This window comes from Cherax quadricarinatus, chromosome 43 (genome assembly GCF_038502225.1).
Source record: "Cherax quadricarinatus isolate ZL_2023a chromosome 43, ASM3850222v1, whole genome shotgun sequence".
Lineage (NCBI taxonomy): Eukaryota > Metazoa > Arthropoda > Malacostraca > Decapoda > Parastacidae > Cherax > Cherax quadricarinatus.
Window position 1 is genome coordinate 7,566,961 of NC_091334.1, and position 20,624 is coordinate 7,587,584.

The 20,624-nt window shown below is 36.9% G+C and overlaps 1 protein-coding gene across 6 annotated transcripts in view; it reads left to right on the forward strand.

Annotated features, from left to right (window-relative positions):
* Positions 1-20,624, forward strand: part of LOC128694114 (chondroadherin) — a 159,904-nt gene that overhangs the window by 119,193 nt on the left and 20,087 nt on the right. For 3 of the 6 annotated variants that reach the window (XM_070093537.1, XM_070093539.1, XM_070093538.1), the window contains exon 10: positions 5,411-5,500. The exons of the other annotated variants lie outside the window; for them this stretch is intronic. In XM_070093537.1, the coding sequence (XP_069949638.1) occupies positions 5,411-5,500 (90 nt within the window). The remainder of the gene's footprint in view (positions 1-5,410; positions 5,501-20,624) is intronic. 6 annotated transcript variants of the gene reach the window in all.

Below are 20,624 nucleotides of genomic sequence, written 5' to 3' on the forward strand. Positions count from 1 at the left end.
TGTGTGTGTGTGTGTTGTGCACATTTATTTGTGTATGTGTGTGTGTTGTGTGTGTGTGTGTGTGCGTGTGTGTGCGTGTGTGTTTTGTGTGTGTGTGTGTGTGTGTGTATGTGTGTGTGTGCGTGTGTGTGTGTGTGTGTGTGTGTTGTGTGTGTGTGTGTGTGTGTGTGTGTGTGTGTGTGTGTGTGTGTGTGTGTGTGTGTGTGTTCTGCGCATTTATGTGTGTGTGTATGTGTGTGTGTTGTGTGTGTGGTGTGTGTGTGTGTGCGTGTGTGTGTGTGTGTGTATGTGTGTGTGTGTGTGTGGAACAAGACAAGGGAATACATGACATGCCTCTGGCTGTGACCTTCTGTACTGTGACCCGCTGTCCTGTGACCTGCACTGTGATCCGCTGTACTGTGACCTATACTATGACCTGCACTCTGACCCGCTGTACTGTGACCTATACTATGACCTGCACTGCGACCCGCTGTACTGTGACCTATACTATGACCCACTTCAGTAGTGGCCCATTGTATTGGGACCCGTCGCACTGTGACATATTGTAATCCGCTGTATTGTGACCTATACCTGCTGCACTGTGACCCTCTGTTATGTGGCGTATACTGTGACCCGCTGCACTGTCTCCCATTGTACTGTGACCCGTTGCAATGTCTCCCATTGTACTGTGACCCTCTGCGCTGTCTCCCATTGTACTGTGACCCTCTGCACTGTGACCTGCACCTTAATTTGCTTTGCTGTGATCATATGTAATATGACCTGTACTCTAACCTTTTATGCTGTGACATGCTATATTGTGACCTGTACTATGACCTGTTTTACTCTCAGTTGTACTGCTCTATGACCTGCACTGCAACTTTTACTATGACCTGCTCTACTGTGACCTGCTGTAATTTAACTTGTACTGTGACCTGCTCTACTTTGATTTAGTCTATTGTGACCTGCTGCACTGTGACCCTCTACTGTGGCCTTTTGCACTGTGACCTTCACGTTGATATGTACTGTGATCTGCCGTACTCTGATCTGGTCTATTGTGACCTGCGCTGTGACCTCTACTGTGACATTCTGAACTGTGACCTGCTCTACTGTGACTTGCTGTACTGTGACCTGTATTGTGACCTGCTGTGACTTGCACTGTGACCTGTACTGTGACTTGCTGCACTGTTACCTACTTTACTGTGACCGGCTTACTGTGACCTGCTTTACTGTGATCTGTACTGTGATCTGTACTGTGACCTGCTCTACTATACATGCTGCACTGTGACCTGCCCTATTGTGACCTCTACTGTAGCCTTTTGCACTCTGACCTGCTGTATTTTAACTTGTACTGTGACCTGCCGTACTGTGATCTGCTCTACTGTGACCTACTCTACTGTAACCTGTTGCACCATGACCTGCTATACTGCAACCTGTTCTATTGTGACTCGCATTGTGACCTGTACTGTGACCTTCTTTATTGTGATCTGTCCCGTGACGTTTACTGTGACCTGCTTTACTGTGACATGCCCTACTCTGAGCTGCTCTAATGTGATCTGTGATGTGACCTGCTTTACTGTGACCTGCTGTACTGTGACTTGCACTGTGACCTGTACTGTGACTTGCACTGTGACTTGTACTGTGACATGCTTTCCTGTGACATGCTCTACTGTGACCTAATGCACGATGACCTGCTTCACTGTGACCTGATGTACTGTGACCTGCTCCACTGTGACCTGTACTCTGCTTTATTGCATTCTTAGTGTTGTATTTTGCTTTATTTTTTAAATACAATGATTTCATGCGTTGTATTAAGTCCTGTATTATGTTGTATTTACTGTTTTTTTCTTGATGTGTATTCTGTTGTATTTTATAATGTTGTATTTTACTACAGTCGATGCACTATATTTTTTTAATTGTATTGTATTTATGTTGCAGTAGAATTGTATATCTATTGTATGAATTTGTATTAAGTTGTACTAAGTTGTGTTAATTTGTATTAAGTTGCATTAAGTTGTGTTAAGTTGTGTTAAGTTGTATTAAGTTGTATTAAGTTGTGTTAAGTTGTGTTAAGTTGTATTAAGTTGTATTAAGTTGTATTAAGTTGTATTAAGTTGTATTAAGTTGTGTTAAGTTGTATTAAGTTGTATTAAGTTGTATTAAGTTGTATTAAGTTGTGTTAAGTTGTATTAAGTTGTATTAAGTTGTGTTAGTTTATTTAAGTTGTGTTAAGTTGTATTAAGTTGTATTAAGTTGTGTTAAGTTGTGTTAAGTTGTATTAAGTTGTATTAAGTTGTGTTAAGTTGTGCTAAGTTGTGTTAAGTTGTATTAAGTTGTGTTAAGTTGTATTAAGTTGTATTAAGTTGTATTAAGTTGTATTAAGTTGTATTAAGTTGTGTTAAGTTGTATTAAGTTGTATTAAGTTGTATTAAGTTGTATTAAGTTGTGTTAAGTTGTGTTAAGTTGTGTTAAGTTGTATTAAGTTGTGTTAAGTTGTATTAAGTTGTATTAAGTTGTATTAAGTTGTGTTAAGTTGCATTAAGTTGTATTAAGTTGTATTAAGTTGTATTAAGTTGTGTTAAGTTGTGTTAAGTTGTATTAAGTTGTGTTAAGTTGTGTTAAGTTGTATTAAGTTGTATTAAGTTGTGTTAAGTTGTATTAAGTTGTATTAAGTTGTATTAAGTTGTATTAAGTTGTATTAAGTTGTGTTAAGTTGTATTAAGTTGTATTAAGTTGTATTAAGTTGTGTTAAGTTGTATTAAGTTGTGTTAAGTTGTATTAAGTTGTATTAAGTTGTATTAAGTTGTATTAAGTTGTGTTAAGTTGTATTAAGTTGTATTAAGTTGTATTAAGTTGTGTTAAGTTGTGTTAAGTTGTATTAAGTTGTATTAAGTTGTATTAAGTTGTGTTAAGTTGTATTAAGTTGTATTAAGTTGTATTAGGTTGTGTTAAGTTGTGTTAAGTTGTATTAAGTTGTATTAAGTTGTATTAAGTTGTGTTAAGTTGTGTTAAGTTGTGTTAAGTTGTATTAAGTTGTATTAAGTTGTATTAAGTTGTGTTAAGTTGTATTAAGTTGTGTTAAGTTGTGTTAAGCTGTATTAAGTTGTATTAAGTTGTGTTAAGTTGTATTAAGTTGTATTAAGTTGTATTAAGTTGTGTTAAGTTGTGTTAAGTTGTATTAAGTTGTATTAAGTTGTGTCAAGTTGTATTAAGTTGTATTAAGTTGTATTAAGTTGTGTTAAGTTGTGTTAAGTTGTATTAAGTTGTATTAAGTTGTATTAAGTTGTGTTAAGTTGTATTAAGTTGTATTAAGTTGTATTAAGTTGTTTTAAGTTGTATTAAGTTGTATTAAGTTGTATTAAGTTGTGTTAAGTTGTATTAAGTTGTATTAAGTTGTATTAAGTTGTGTTAAGTTGTATTAAGTTGTATTAAGTTGTATTAAGTTGTGTTAAGTTGTATTAAGTTGTATTAAGTTGTATTAAGTTGTGTTAAGTTGTATTAAGTTGTGTTAAGTTGTATTAAGTTGTATTAAGTTGTATTAAGTTGTATTAAGTTGTATTAAGTTGTGTTAAGTTGTATTAAGTTGTATTAAGTTGTATTAAGTTGTATTAAGTTGTATTAAGTTGTGTTAAGTTGTATTAAGTTGTATTAAGTTGTATTAAGTTGTGTTAAGTTGTATTAAGTTGTATTAAGTTGTATTAATTATTATTCTTTTTTATCATGTTATTTTACAACATTTTATTGCTGGTTATTACGTTCTTGTACGTTTAATCATGTTTTATTACGTTTCGTCATGTTTTACTACATGTCATCATGTTTTACTACATGTCATCATGTTTTACTACATGTCATCATGTTTTACTACATGTCATCATGTTTTACTACATGTCATCATGTTTTACTACATGTCATCATGTTTTACTACATGTCATCATGTTTTACTACATGTCATCATGTTTTACTACATGTCATCATGTTTTACTACATGTCATCATGTTTTACTACATGTCATCATGTTTTACTACATGTCATCATGTTTTACTACATGTCATCATGTTTTACTACGTGTCATCATGTTTTATAAAGTGTCGTTACGTATCGTCACATTTTATTATGTTTTATGACGTTTTATTTCGTGTCATCATGTTTTATTAGTTACTTACATTACGTGTTGCATTGCACAGTGTTTGCCAGCAGTGTATTAAATTGCAGGTGCCAGTCCCGCTGTTGTCTTGCTGTTGTATTTTTGCTTTGCCATGCTGTATTTAGTTGCATGCAACCCTTCATATTTTACGTGGTTGCATGGAGACGTCATGCAGCCTGCAGAGCACCGGTCTCCTGCTCTCCCTGTAGGTCATGACAGCAGGCAGGTTCATGCAGAGGCAACATGATAGCAGGATAACTGGGTCATTCAGGGATAACTGGGTGTAGATCACCATACAGGGATACATACCGTCATGTAGAAAATATTCATTACCATTCAGGGGATACTTATCATCATTCAGGGAATATAATTCACCATGTAGGGGATTCATATCATCATGCAAGGAATATACATCACCCTGTAGGGGATACTTATTGTCATGCAGGGAGTATTACCATAAATAGACAGGTTAATATGTATCTATGGTTATGGAGGGATCCTGGCTAACACAAAGAGAATCATGCAGAGATACTGGGTCATACACGAAGTATCTTGCAGGGATGCTTGGTCATACAAGTAGGATCATGCAGGTAGTGCTTACAACGGTTGGGTGAGGATTAAATAGGTGTCAAGAACTTGACCCGAATAAGTGGGATTATGCTGGTGGTAGAGAGATGTTTGGAGGTTAGAGGCATGAGAGAGGGAGAGAGAGAGAGAGAGGGAGAGAGAGAGAGAGAGAGAGAGAGAGAGAGAGAGAGAGAGAGAGAGAGAGAGAGAGAGAGAGAGAGAGAGAGAGAGAGAGAGAGAGAGAGAGAGAGATAGAGAGAGAGAGAGAGAATGTAACAGAATCAGTAAGGGTTCCATATGTATTATAGTCATATAAGTATCCCCTGGGCAGGTACCAGTGTCTTGATCATTCCATTAGTGTCTGCTACACCAAGCCACTCAGATATTGGGCATGTGTGGCTACGAGAAGACAGTAGCCATGTTTCTCAAGCTGTGAGTGTGGTACATACATGCACAAACACACAAGAGCATAAACAACATTATTCCTCTCTTCAACCAAAAAAAAATAAATATCCCTATCTTCGCCAGTCGGCTAATGCAAAACACTTGTCTCGAGAGATAATTTTTGGAGAACAATTTGATCCTCATTGCCGCATTCGTTATAGAAAGCTCATACTTGTAGGTCAAAAATTAACAACAAAATTTGGTCAAAAAATAAATGCAAAAAAAAAAAAATTACCCACGTTTTATAAGGCGGAAAAAAAGCTAAGTATTTCTGTTTAGGTGGCGCCTGTGAGCCAGGCTACCCCTCAGATTTGGTCCACAAGAGCAGAAACTGAGACGTCCGGGTACACAATAGTCGTCCACACAACAGTGAGTGTTTTATAGTCATAGTCAATAGTGATAGTGGTACTGTAGCTCAGTGGAATGACCTTTGGAGTGCTACAAGTCACAACTTTTTTTTTGTATGTCAAACCAAAAAAACTTAGTTTAATTGATGCATTGACTTCACACGCGCACACGCACATAAACATGAGAACACGCATATACACACGAATGCACTTTAACACAAACAAATGCAAATATACTAACACACACACACACACACACACACACACACACACACACACACACACACGTGTACTGACTCATGGACACTGGCAAATACATCAACACACACGCTACGTGCAGCCTGCTGAGGCTAGTACACACTTGCAGGTAACAATAGCTAACTAGGTAGTTACACACATGTAAGACCCCTAATCTGAGAATATCGCAGATCCTGGCCCACTTTAAATCACTCATAAGCTAACTTCACAGATGGCATTGCAAGTAAATAAGAGACAGATGTAAAACAGTCACCCGTTGCCATGAAAGACACGTCATAACAATGTTCTTCACCGAAGAACACAAGGAAAACAGCTCTCGTCCAGTGGAAGATATTTACTTTCTCAGTGCAGTAACACGAAAGTAGCTTTGGAGGGAATATTTGTCAACATTATGGGAGACAAAAGCTAGACTCACAGTAATGTACAACACATGAGTAGTGGGATTTTGACCCGAACCGAGCGGTCCTGAGTGGGCAGTGGTACTCTCCTCCACACCAGTGGTACCCTCCTCGCACCAGCGCCAGGCCACTCCTCATATCCCTCATACCCGAGTACCTCCCATTAACTAGGCGCTGCATGGCCTGTCTGGGTTTAGCACTTTCCTGTAAATATAATACTAGCAACAATTAGCCCTCCTTGTTTATGATTTGTTATTAGTAAGACTACTGACAGTATGTGAGGCAAATGGACACAAGTGCAACTAGTAAGACATTGATACAGCTGTTTCACTAAACCAAAAGGTACGTCAAAGCAGTACCAATAATAAAATATATACATAGTTATATCAAGAGTATGTGAAGCTAGGCATTCTTGAAGACTGTAGTGATGGTAGTAGTAGAAGTATTCGTAGAGAAGATAGTCGTGGGTGAGCCAGTAGTGGTATTAGTAGTGGTAGTTGTAGTAGCAGTGGTGGTGTTAGTGGTTGTAGTAGTAATAGTGGTGGTGGTGGTTGTAGTAGTATTAGTAGTAATATTGTGCAATGATTTCAGGCTATGAGGGAGTTGTGTTTAGGAGGAGATATTGAAGCTGTCTTTGTTTGGTGTTACTATGTCCAAAGTAAGCATCTTCGTGCCCCCCCTCCCCAAGTGTTTTACCCTTCACAAAATGCAGAGAAACGTCGGGACATCTGACAGTTGAAGAAACGTGGGTGATAAGTTACCTTTTCTTCACGCTCTAATTTACAAAGTAAATCCCTAAAATTCGAAGCCTATAGAAAGTTTAGAAATAACAGTGATCTAATACATTTTTACTCCGGTCAAAAGTTAACCAAGGAATCATTAGTTTTTTCCCCTGAGAGCACATCAAATTTGCAGACCTCAATTCCTAGACAATGAGCGATCTTACACCTAATCTTCACCGAGCTACAGGTCAGTGGTTCGAACCTCGGTGTCTTAAAGAAACATTAAGACGTGTTTCCTTAAGACACCTGCTGTCCCTGTTCACCTAGCAGTAAAATAGGTACCTGGGTGTTAGTTGACTGGTGTGGGTCGCATCCTGGGGACAAAATTTACCTAATTTGCCCAAATGTTCTGCATAACAAGCGGCTTTCAATGTAGTAGGATGTCATTGATGTCAGCTAGGTCTGTATACCTTGTACATGTACTTGTAGAAATAAAATTATTAGTAGAAATAAAATTATTATTATTACTATTATAAGAACATCAGGAAGAACGCCTCTGGTATGATCAATTCACCATGCACTGATACCATATTGGGAATTGTTATCATCGTTCTCAAGAGCCAGGTAGCGCTGAACGTCTCTGAAAGACCCGGTACCATTCAGCACGATAGTTTACGTTATTCCATGTGGTGGCTGTGACAAGATATACCTCAGTGAAACATCCTGATACTTGGAAATGCATCGCAACAAAAACATTTACATGTGGAGATGTGATAACCTTAATATCACTTACGTATTACACTGTAACTCACCAGCCACCTGATGCAGTAAAGTGATATCACTGAGTTAATAACCAACCAGATACTCACAAATATAAATGTCTGGAAGCTGCTTCAATCTCCATTTTGGACACAGTAACGCAAAACAAGGGTAGCTTCATCATCCTAAAAATTACATAACTCGACCATTAGTTAAAATAATCGAACACTAAGATTACTTCTATCATAACCTGCTCAAGTATTACTACTACTATAAAGTAAAGTGAAGTACCTTTCAGTCATCTCACTTTACTTTCTTTATGTCCTCTGTAACTGTACTGTAACGGCTTGACAAAGCTCCTGGTGAGCAAAACATTGCCTCAATAAAGGTTTTATTAGTTACATGCGTCCAATAACCTGACGTACTGCTCTCCTTCCCACACTTTTCTCTCATCCTATAACCTTCCCTTAACAAGTCCTTCCTCAACACTATTCCTCCCTCTCTTGCTCCTCCCCCTCCCCCCCCCTCAACCTTTCACACCACTATATCCACCTGTCATCTCTCCCACTTCCTACCTTTCCCCCCTTCCTATCTTCACCTCCTTTTGTAATTCCATTCCCTCCCTCCCTCCCTCCCTCCCTCCTTTCCTCTTCCTCATCTAATAATCAGTTTTCCTTTAACTCATCTCTCCCTTCTATCTTACCTTTCCTTATTCCACCCTCGTGATGACGCCATGAAGGTAAGAAGTACCGTATAGGCAAGGTAGGGCAGGGTATGGTAGGGGAGGGTATGGTAGGGCAGGGTATGGTAGGGCAGGGTATGGTAGGGGAGGGTATGGTAGGGGAGGGTATGGCAGGGCATCATCATATTTATTCTTTTTCTTCAAAAATTAAAATTTTAAACAAACATTTTTCATTGTTAGTGAAAAAGGTAATTCAATAACAGATAATTTCACTATTATAGTTTGTTATTTTTTCTCATAACAAGTAATCTGCTGGATAATTTACATCCACCTCAATTTTCGTTTACACTAAATACATAATATTTTTTAGCTAAGACAGTGGTCGTCTCCCACCGAGGTAGGACGACCTGAGGGGTTACTACCCTCTTGCTCCCGGTATTTTAGTCACCTCTTATGACATGCATAGCTTACGGAGGAAGGATTCTTCTCCACTTCCCCATGGAGTACATACATATATACAGCAATATATACATCTGTACACATGCATATACATCTGGAAACGTCTCATAGACTTATACGATTTCTCTAAATTTCTTATACATTTAAATGTTGATAATCTCGTTCCAGTTCTAATATAAACCGGGTTAATTTAATTTTGACTTTTTTGTTCCAACACAAATATATTTGTTGGTGACACGAAAAAAATCACATGAAGGGGAAAAAGGAGAATTATTGTGTGTTTCGACCTCACGTTGGGTCCCTCTTCAACAGACTCGAGGTCGGGGTATACAATATTTTTTTCTCTCGTGTCATTCTTTGAGGCAGTTACTAACAGTCTTAATGAAGACTGGTGCGACTAATAGACTGAGGATCGAGCCTCTGCCCTTTCCTAAATGACCCACATGGATTCAGCGCCCCATGATCAGTTATGTCTCCTGTTCTGTTTAAACCATGTGAGCTGACTTGTGAGCTGGTTTTATTAATAAACCAAAAAATTATAAACACATTTGGGCTATTTCTTTAAGATATTAACACTTTTCAGTTTATGTTTAACAAAATTTTACACAAAAATAATTCATCCATATCTCTTTTGGTTTATACCAAATACATACATGCATAAACGTATATGTGTAAGAGTGAAAGAACGTAGGAGAACAAGTTTGTTAAGTGTGGCAGGTGAAGTGTAAGGTAGAGTTGCTGGTGGATAAATGTAAGACAGAATAGGACTCAAGAGGAACAAGGAGGTTTAGGAAGGGTAGGGGATGTATAGACCAAGTGTTTACATAGAAGATCATACGTGAACAATATTTAGATAAAGGTAAGGAATATTTCGTTGTATTTGTGGATTTAGAGTGGAAGAGGGAGTGGATAGGAGAGCAGTGTGGTAGATGGTGTAAATGAATGGAAGAGGTGGTAGCGAAATACAGGCAAAACAACCACGGGGGGGAGTTGAATGATAGCTCTAGGCCTTTCGTGTTGAAATCAACACATCATCAGAAGCTTGCAGTGTTGCAGAAAAGAGGAACAGGTGCAAGCAAAAACGATCACAGGAAGTGCCTTAAAGGCGCTTCCTGTGATCGTATCTCCTTGATTGCATCACGAAAGGCCTAGAGCTATCATTCAACTCCTCCCCGTCGTTGGTTTGTATAAACCGTGTGTATGTATGTAGATACGTACTGCATGTACATATATGTATATTTATACATGTCTGTATTAGTATAATCGAAAATGTGTCTTAAAGTCTTTTACCTAAGAGGTTATTTTTATTATATACATAAAAACATTGTCAACATTATCTAGATCGTTAATTATTAATATTATTATTTTACACCAGTAATTACGTTTGACCTGGGATGACCTTGCAGCAAGTCCATAATATCACGCAATAGCTGCCCCCATTATCTGACCTCATATTGCTTATTATCAATTAAAGGCAGGGGAAATTTGGGATTTTTTTTTTTTTTGTAAATTTAAGAGGGATTCTCCCTAGAATTTCAATATCTTACCTATATGGGCGATATTTTCCCTTAATGTTATTTAGGGATTAAATGTGATAAAGGAAGGAAGGAAGGAAAGAAGGAAGGAAGGAAGGAAAGAAGGAAGGAAGGAAGGAAGGGAGGCAGGGAGGAAGGAAGGCAGGAAATGAAGGAGAGAAGAGGAGAGTGTAGTTACATTAATGCATTTGTTATATAATGGGAAAGAAATTTAGTTACCTTTCCACTGTCATATTCCATCACACAGGATAGTGTTTCACTGTCATATTCCATCACACAGGATAGTGTTTCACTGTCATATTCCATCACACAGGATGGTGTTTCACTGTCATATTCCATCACACAGGATAGTGTTTCACTGTCATATTCCATCACACAGGATGGTGTTTCACTGTCATATTCCATCACACAGGATAGTGTTTCACTGTCATATTCCATCACACAGGATAGTGTTTCACTGTCATATTCCATCACACAGGATGGTGTTTCACTGTCATATTCCATCACACAGGATAGTGTTCCACTGTCATATTCCATCACACAGGATAGTGTTTCACTGTCATATTCCATCACACAGGATAGTGTTTCACTGTCATATTCCATCACACAGGATGGTGTTTCACTGTCATATTCCATCACACAGGATAGTGTTCCACTGTCATATTCCATCACACAGGATAGTGTTTCACTGTCATATTCCATCACACAGGATGGTGTTCCACTGTCATATTCCATCACACAGGATGGTGTTTCACTGTCATATTCCATCACACAGGATAGTGTTTCACTGTCATATTCCATCACACAGGATAGTGTTTCACTGTCATATTCCATCACACAGGATGGTGTTTCACTGTCATATTCCATCACACAGGATAGTGTTTCACTGTCATATTCCATCACACAGGATAGTGTTTCACTGTCATATTCCATCACACAGGATAGTGTTTCACTGTCATATTCCATCACACAGGATAGTGTTTCACTGTCATATTCCATCACACAGGATAGTGTTTCACTGTCATATTCCATCACACAGGATAGTGTTTCACTGTCATATTCCATCACACAGGATGGTGTTTCACTGTCATATTCCATCACACAGGATAGTGTTTCACTGTCATATTCCATCACACAGGATAGTGTTTCACTGTCATATTCCATCACACAGGATAGTGTTTCACTGTCATATTCTATCACACAGGATAGTGTTTCACTGTCATATTCCATCACACAGGATGGTGTTTCACTGTCATATTCCATCACACAGGATAGTGTTTCACTGTCATATTCCATCACACAGGATGGTGTTTCACTGTCATATTCCATCACACAGGATGGTGTTTCACTATCATATTCCATCACACAGGATGGTGTTTCACTGTCATATTCCATCACACAGGATGGTGTTCCACTGTCATATTCCATCACACAGGATGGTGTTTCACTGTCATATTCCATCACACAGGATGGTGTTCCACTGTCATATTCCATCACACAGGATGGTGTTCCACTGTCATATTCCATCACACAGGATGGTGTTTCACTGTCATATTCCATCACACAGGATGGTGTTCCTCTGTCATATTCCATCCCACAAGATGGTGTTCCTCTGTCATATTCCATCCCACAAGATGGTGTTCCTCTGTCATATTCCATCCCACAAGATGGTGTTCCTCTGTCATATTCCATCCCACAAGATGGTGTTCCTCTGTCATATTCCATCACACAGGATGGTGTTTCACTGTCATATTCCATCACACAGGATGGTGTTCCACTGTCATATTCCATCACACAGGATGGTGTTTCACTGTCATATTCCATCACACAGGATGGTGTTCCACTGTCATATTCCATCACACAGGATGGTGTTCCACTGTCATATTCCATCACACAGGATGGTGTTTCACTGTCATATTCCATCACACAGGATGGTGTTTCACTGTCATATTCCATCACACAGGATGGTGTTCCACTGTCATATTCCATCACACAGGATGGTGTTTCACTGTCATATTCCATCACACAGGATGGTGTTTCACTGTCATATTCCATCACACAGGATGGGTTGAATACTTAGTCATGGAATATACCACCCTGAATTGGGAGGCTTCAGTTGAGGAACGAGGGAGAGGGTATGGAAGGGAGGGAGAGACAGAGAAAAATATGAAGGGTGAAGCCTAGGAAGGAGGTAGATAAATGGAGTGAGGAAGTGTCAGAGGCAGAGAAAATAAGGGAGTGAGGATTACCGAACACAGGGGACAGGGCAGGAAAGAGGGAGAGAGAGGGAGATGGTGATGGTTTGAGGAAGTGAGGGAGGATGAACTAGAAGTGGAGTTGATGGAAGGATCGAAAGCGTTTGAAGATAAGCTGGAAGGAGAGAATGATAGGTAGATTATTATAGGCGAATGTGAGGGGGGAAAAGTTGAAGGGGTTGAGGCGGAAGGGAGAATAAGGTACAAGTTTGTAGATGAATGGTTCAGAGAACCGACATGTTGATAAATTAGACACATGTGCAACTCTTGGGTATCTTTATTGAGGAAACGTTTCGCCACACAGTGGCTTCATCAGTCCATACAAAGGAGAATCTTGAAGAACAGGAGGAGAATGAGGTAATCAGTCCCTCAACCTTGAGTCGATGTGGTCAGTCCATCAATCTTGAATAGAATACGGCATACGTGCTGAGAAGGAGCTTATAAACCGTTGGCAGGAGAGGTGCAGCAGTCATAGGTCGTGTAACATTTGTTCAATGTTGAAGTAGGTCGTGCCCAAGAATTAGGCAAGCGAAGAATTCCCAAGTATTAAGATCCCAAGAAGTTGCAGTGTCTGACAGGTTTGTAGATGAATGGTTCAGAGAACCGACATGTTGATAAATTAGACACATGTGCAACTCTTGGGTATCTTTATTGAGGAAACGTTTCGCCACACAGTGGCTTCATCAGTCCATACAAAGGAGAATCTTGAAGAACAGGAGGAGAATGAGGTAATCAGTCCCTCAACCTTGAGTCGATTGATGGACTGACCACATCGACTCAAGGTTGAGGGACTGATTACCTCATTCTCCTCCTGTTCTTCAAGATTCTCCTTTGTATGGACTGATGAAGCCACTGTGTGGCGAAACGTTTCCTCAATAAAGATACCCAAGAGTTGCACATGTGTCTAATTTATCAAGGTACAAGTTGATGATTACAGAGAATGCAATAAGGGAGATAATGGTAAGGCAGGCAGTAGTAAAAAGAGATTAGAGTTAGGATTGTTTCAGACCTCTCCAAGGTAATGGAGCTGGTGGGTATTATTGAGGCAGCTAAGACTGAGCATCCCCCTGCACGAATCTGCTCATATAGGTTACTCATTTCTGCAACACTGCAAGCTCCTGATGTGTTGATTGCAACACGAAAGGCCTAGAGCTGTCATTAACTTCTTCTGTGGTTGTTTTGCATACATATATATATATATATATATATATATATATATATATATATATATATATATATATATATATATATATATATATATATATATATATATTACTCCTCGTTATAAATCTTTTATCTGGAAACGAATAATAAAAACTAAGAAAACGAAATATATTCACACAAAAATACTCATCTCAAATTTATTTCGACTGCTGTTAATCTAACATGGAATAAACTGTGCTTGTTATAAGGTAGTTAAGATGTAATGATCATCTGGGCTCACCCTAACACGCCATCAGTGTGATTCTCCCAGATTATGGGGTCTTATATAGGTGACGTAGTTTGTATGGAACGTCGAGGTGATGCTACCTACCCACCCATTGTTTTGTTCCTTAGGTCACACTGCTATGGAGAGTTGCGTGTTATACCTCATCCCTACCTAGTGCCGTACCTAGTGAAGTACCTAGTGCTGTATCTAGTGGCGTACCTAGTGAAGTATCTAGTGGCGTACCTAGTTCCGTACCTGGTGGCGTACCTGGTGCTGTACTTAGCGAAGCAACTAGTTACGTAGCTCGTGGCGTACCTAGTGCCGTACCTAGTGCAGTACATAGTGACGTACCTGATGCCGTACCTAGTGACGTACCTAGTGCCGTACCCAGGGCCGTATCTACTACCGCATCTGGTGCAGTACCTAATGCCGTACCTAGTGCCGCACTTGGTGCCGTACCTAATGCCGTAACCTCACACACACACACACACACAGCATGAGGCAACAATTTAGATGGCAGTGTCTGGCGTGTGCACGCCGCCTTACTGGCGTGTGCACGCCGCCTTACTGGCGTGTGCACACCGCTTTCATTTGCAATTACTGGAGTGCACCGTCCTAGCAGTGCTTAGCAATACAATTCTAGATTAGTAAATTTTGGCGTGCCTAAAACTGCAGTGCTTGATATTAAGATAGTTATAAGTCTAACATTAACTAGTTATCACATAGAAACTTATGATGTGAGAGTTTCAGTATTTCCCAGAGATTGCAACATGCAGCCTGCACAGTGCTGAGCTTGCAACAGTCAGCCTGCACAGTGCTGAGCTTGCAACAGTCAGCCTGCACAGTGCTGAGATTACAACATGCAGCCTGCACAGTGCTGAGCTTGCAACATGCAGCCTGCACAGTGCTGAGCTTGCAACATGCAGCCTGCACAGTGCTGAGCTTGCAACATGCAGCCCGCACAGTGCTGAGCTTGCAACATGCAGCCCGCACAGTGCTGAGCTTGCAACATGCAGCCTGCACACTGCTGAGCTTGCAACATGCAGCCCGCACAGTGCTGAGCTTGCAACATGCAGCCCGCACACTGCTGAGCTTGCAACATGCAGCCTGCACACTGCTGAGCTTGCAACATGCAGCCTGCACACTGCTGAGCTTGCAACATGCAGCCCGCACAGTGCTGAGCTTGCAACATGCAGCCTGCACACTGCTGAGCTTGCAACATGCAGCCTGCACACTGCTGAGCTTGCAACATGCAGCCTGCACACTGCTGAGCTTGCAACATGCAGCCTGCACAGTGCTGAGCTTGCAACATGCAGCCTGCACACTGCTGAGCTTGCAACATGCAGCCTGCACACTGCTGAGCTTGCAACATGCAGCCCGCACAGTGCTGAGCTTGCAACATGCAGCCTGCACACTGCTGAGCTTGCAACATGCAGCCTGCACACTGCTGAGCTTGCAACATGCAGCCTGCATATTGCTGAGCTTGCAACATGCAGCCTGCACACTGCTGAGCTTGCAACATGCAGCCCGCACAGTGCTGAGCTTGCAACATGCAGCCTGAACATTGCTGAGCTTGCAACATGCAGCCTGCACATTGCTGAGCTTGCAACATGCAGCCCGCACAGTGCTGAGCTTGCAACATGCAGCCTGCACACTGCTGAGCTTGCAGCCTGCACAGTGCTGAGCTTGCAACATGCAGCCTGCACAGTGCTGAGCTTGCAACATGCAGCCTGCACAGTGCTGAGCTTGCAACATGCAGCCTGCACAGTGCTGAGCTTGCAACATGCAGGATGCACACTGCTGAGCTTGCAGCCTGCACAGTGCTGAGCTTGCAACATGCAGCCTGCACAGTGCTGAGCTTGCAACATGCAGCCTGCACAGTGCTGAGCTTGCAACATGCAGCCTGCACAGTGCTGAGCTTGCAACATGCAGCCTGCACAGTGCTGAGCTTGCAACATGCAGCCTGCACACTGCTGAGCTTGCAACATGCAGCCTGCACATATAAATGACCAAACTAACATAGCTGTTACTTTACCAATTTTAATTTAACAAAGCTTCACGTATCCTAATATAAATAATATAAATCAATAAATCTTATAAATTCCCGATTTATATATGTATATAAACCATCTAATTCACACCAAAATACATTAAAGAAATCAGCGGTTACTTTATATATATATATATATATATATATATATATATATATATATATATATATATATATATATATATATATATATATATATATATATATATATATATATATATATATATATATATATATATATATATATATATATATATATATATATATATATATATAGGGTGTTTCACATATATAGACCCAATTTCAGTATATAATGATCTAAGTTTGGGTAGATCAATTTGAAACAGTGTGTATATCCCCGGGACATAGACAGAAGTGACTGACTTCGTCAGAGATAAATACAAACTTTGTACTTGATTATCGTGAATATTTTGACACACGTTTTGAAAATTTTAGTCTGATAGTGAACTAACCTTCTAGGATTATTATTATTATTATTATTATTATTATTATTATTATTATTATTATTATTATTATTATTATTATTATTATTATTGTTATTATTATTATTATTATTATTATTATTATTATTGTTATTATTATTATTATTATTATTATTATTATTATTGTTATTATTATTATTATTATTATTATTATTATTATTATTATTATATTATTGTCATTATTATTATTATTATTATTATTGTTATTATTATTATTATTATTATTATTATTATTATTATTATTGTTATTATTATTATTATTATTATTATTATTATTATTATTATTGTTATTATTATTATTATTATTATTATTATTATTAGTTTGGAAAGCGCTAAACCCTGGAGGGGTATCACAGAGGCTGAGGGAACTAATAAGGTTTAATGGGATGGGAGTATAGCTCCTCACGCCGGGATCAAGAGCACTTCTCCTAAGATCCGCTTCATACTTCTTTAATAAAGTAATTATCTTGATATTACTGACGCTTTATTATTTATTAATAATTTAACTTTATTGTTCTTCTACTTAAACTTAAAATAAATATTTTATTACATTTGTCTGGTTTTTTTTATTCTAACTTTGTTAAACCGTAATAAGATTTTTTTTTTTTTGGTTTAAGTAAGATTTTATTATATTTCAATATTTTTTTATTAAATTGTACCATTTTTCTGCTTTATTATTAATAATATTTTATTAAATTACATACTTTTTGATTTATTAAATTTAAATATGTTTTTTTTTTTTTTTACAAGACTTTATTAAATTTTAATATTTTAAGGTTGAAGATTCTTTATTATTTGTTTACTTATTTCTTTGTTGTTTAGTTTGTCGCTTATTTATTGTATCTCTTTACTTGTTTATGTGCGTATGTGTGTGTTTATGTGCGTATGTGTGTGTTTATGTGCGTATGTGTGTGTTTATGTGCGTATGTATGTGTTTATGTGCGTATGTGTGTGTTTATGTGCGTATGTGTGTGTTTATGTGTGTATGTACGTATTTATGTGTGTATGTATGTGTTTATGTGTGTATGTGTGTGTTTATGTGTGTATGTACGTATTTATGTGTGTATGTATGTGTTTATGTGTGTATGTATGTGTTTATGTGCGTATGTATGTGTTTATGTGTGTATGTATGTGTTTATGTGTGTATGTATGTATTTATGTGTGTATGTATGTGTTTATGTGTGTATGTATGTGTTTATGTGTGTATGTATGTGTTTGTGTGTATGTATGTGTTTATGTGCGTATGTATGTGTTTATGTGTGTATGTATGTGTTTATGTGTGTATGTATGTGTTTATGTGTGTATGTATGTGTTTATGTGTGTATGTATGTGTTTATGTGTGTATGTACGTATTTATGTGTGTATGTATGTGTTTATGTGTGTAAGTATGTGTTTATGTGTGTATGTAAGTGTTTATGTGTGTATGTATGTGTTTATGTGTGTATGTATGTGTTTATGTGTGTATGTATGTGTTTATGTGTGTATGTACGTATTTATGTGTGTATGTATGTGTTTTTGTGCGTATGTATGTGTTTATGTGTGTATGTATGTGTTTATGTGCGTATGTATGTGTGTATGTATGTGTTTATGTGTGTATGTATGTGTTTATGTGTGTATGTATGTGTTTATGTGCGTATGTATGTGTTTATGTGTGTATGTATGTGTTTATGTGTGTATGTATGTGTGTATGTATGTGTTTATGTGTGTATGTACGTATTTATGTGTGTATGTATGTGTTTATGTGTGTATGTATGTGTTTATGTGTGTAAGTATGTGTTTATGTGTGTATGTATGTGTTTATGTGTGTAAGTATGTGTTTATGTGTGTAAGTATGTGTTTATGTGTGTATGTATGTGTTTATGTGTGTATGTATGTGTTTATGTGTGTAAGTATGTGTTTATGTGTGTATGTATGTGTTTATGTGTGTATGTATGTGTTTATGTGTGTAAGTATGTGTTTATGTGTGTATGTATGTGTTTATGTGTGTAAGTATGTGTTTATGTGTGTATGTATGTGTTTATGTGTGTATGTATGTGTTTATGTGTGTATGTATGTGTTTATGTGTGTATGTATGTGTTTATGTGTGTATGTATGTGTGTATGTATGTGTTTATGTGTGTATGTATGTGTTTATGTGTGTAAGTATGTGTTTATGTGTGTAAGTATGTGTGTATGTATGTGTTTATGGGTGTATGTATGTGTTTATGTGTGTATGTATGTGTTTATGTGTGTATGTATGTGTTTATGTGTGTATGTATGTGTTTATGTGTGTATGTATGTGTTTATGTGTGTATGTATGTGTTTATGTGTGTATGTATGTGTTTATGTGTGTATGTATGTGTTTATGTGTGTATGTATGTGTGTATGTATGTGTTTATGTGTGTATGTATGTGTTTATGTGTGTATGTATGTGTTTATGTGTGTATGTATGTGTGTATGTATGTGTTTATGTGTGTATGTATGTGTTTATGTGTGTATGTATGTGTTTATGTGTGTATGTATGTGTTTATGTGTGTATGTATGTGTGTATGTATGTGTTTATGTGTGTATGTATGTGTTTATGTGTGTATGTATGTGTTTATGTGTGTATGTATGTGTGTATGTATGTGTTTATGTGTGTATGTATGTGTTTATGTGTGTATGTATGTGTTTATGTGTGTATGTATGTGTGTATGTATGTGTTTATGTGTGTATGTATGTGTTTATGTGTGTATGTATGTGTTTATGTGTGTATGTATGTGTGTATGTATGTGTTTATGTGTGTATGTATGTGTTTATGTGTGTATGTATGTGTTTATGTGTGTATGTATGTGTTTATGTGCGTATGTACGTATTTATGTGCGCATGCATGTGTTTTTATGAGTTTATTTGCGTGTTTTTATGTTCGTTTATATGAGTTTTTTAAGTGTTTATTTGCGTACTTATGTCTTTTCTGTTTACGTATGTCTATGTTTTTATTTGTTTTATGTCCTTGTTTGTGTTTTTATGTTTTATGTGATTATCTCTTTTTATTTGTTAAATGTTTTATTTATCTTTTATGTTCTTAGTTATGTTTTTATTTGTTTTTGTGTTTTATGTTATTTTTTTTGTTTTATGTTCTTATTTTTGTGTTTTATGTTCTTATTTTTGTGTTTTATGTTCTTATTTTTGTTTTATGTTCTTATTTTTGTGTTTTATGTTCTTATTTTTGTGTTTTATGTTCTTATTTTCGTGTTTTATGTTCTTATTTTTGTGTTTTATGTTCTTATTTTTGTGTTTTATGTTCTTATTTTTGTGTTTTATGTTCTTATTTTCGTGTTTTATGTTCTTATTTTCGTGTTTTATGTTCTTATTTTCGTGTTTTATGTTCTTATTTTCGTGTTTTATGTTCTTATTTTCGTGTTTTATGTTCTTATTTTCGTGTTTTATGTTCTTATTTTCGTGTTTTATGTTCTTATTTTCGTGTTTTATGTTCTTATTTTTGTGTTTTATGTTCTTATTTTTGTGTTTTATGTTCTTATTTTTGTGTTTTATGTTCTTATTTTTGTGTTTTATGTTCTTATTTTTGTGTTTTATGTTCTTATTTTTGTATTTTATGTTCTTATTTTTGTGTTTTATGTTCTTATTTTTGTGTTTTATGTTCTTATTTTTGTGTTTTATGTTCTTATTTTTGTGTTTTATGTTCTTATTTTTGTGTTTTATGTTCTTATTTTCGTGTTTTATGTTCTTATTTTTGTGTTTTATGTTCTTATTTTTGTGTTTTATGTTCTTATTTTTGTGTTTTATGTTCTTATTTTCGTGTTTTATGTTCTTATTTTTGTGTTTTATGTTCTTATTTTTGTTTTTTATGTTCTTATTTTTGTGTTTTATGTTCTTATTTTCGTGTTTTATGTTCTTATTTTTGTGTTTTATGTTCTTATTTTTGTATTTTATGTTCTTATTTTTGTATTTTATGTTCTTATTTTTGTTTTTTATGTTCTTATTTTTGTGTTTTATGTTCTTATTTTTGTATTTTATGTTCTTATTTTTGTGTTTTATGTTCTTATTTTTGTGTTTTATGTTCTTATTTTCGTGTTTTATGTTATTTTTTTGTGTTTTATGTTCTTATTTTTGTGCTT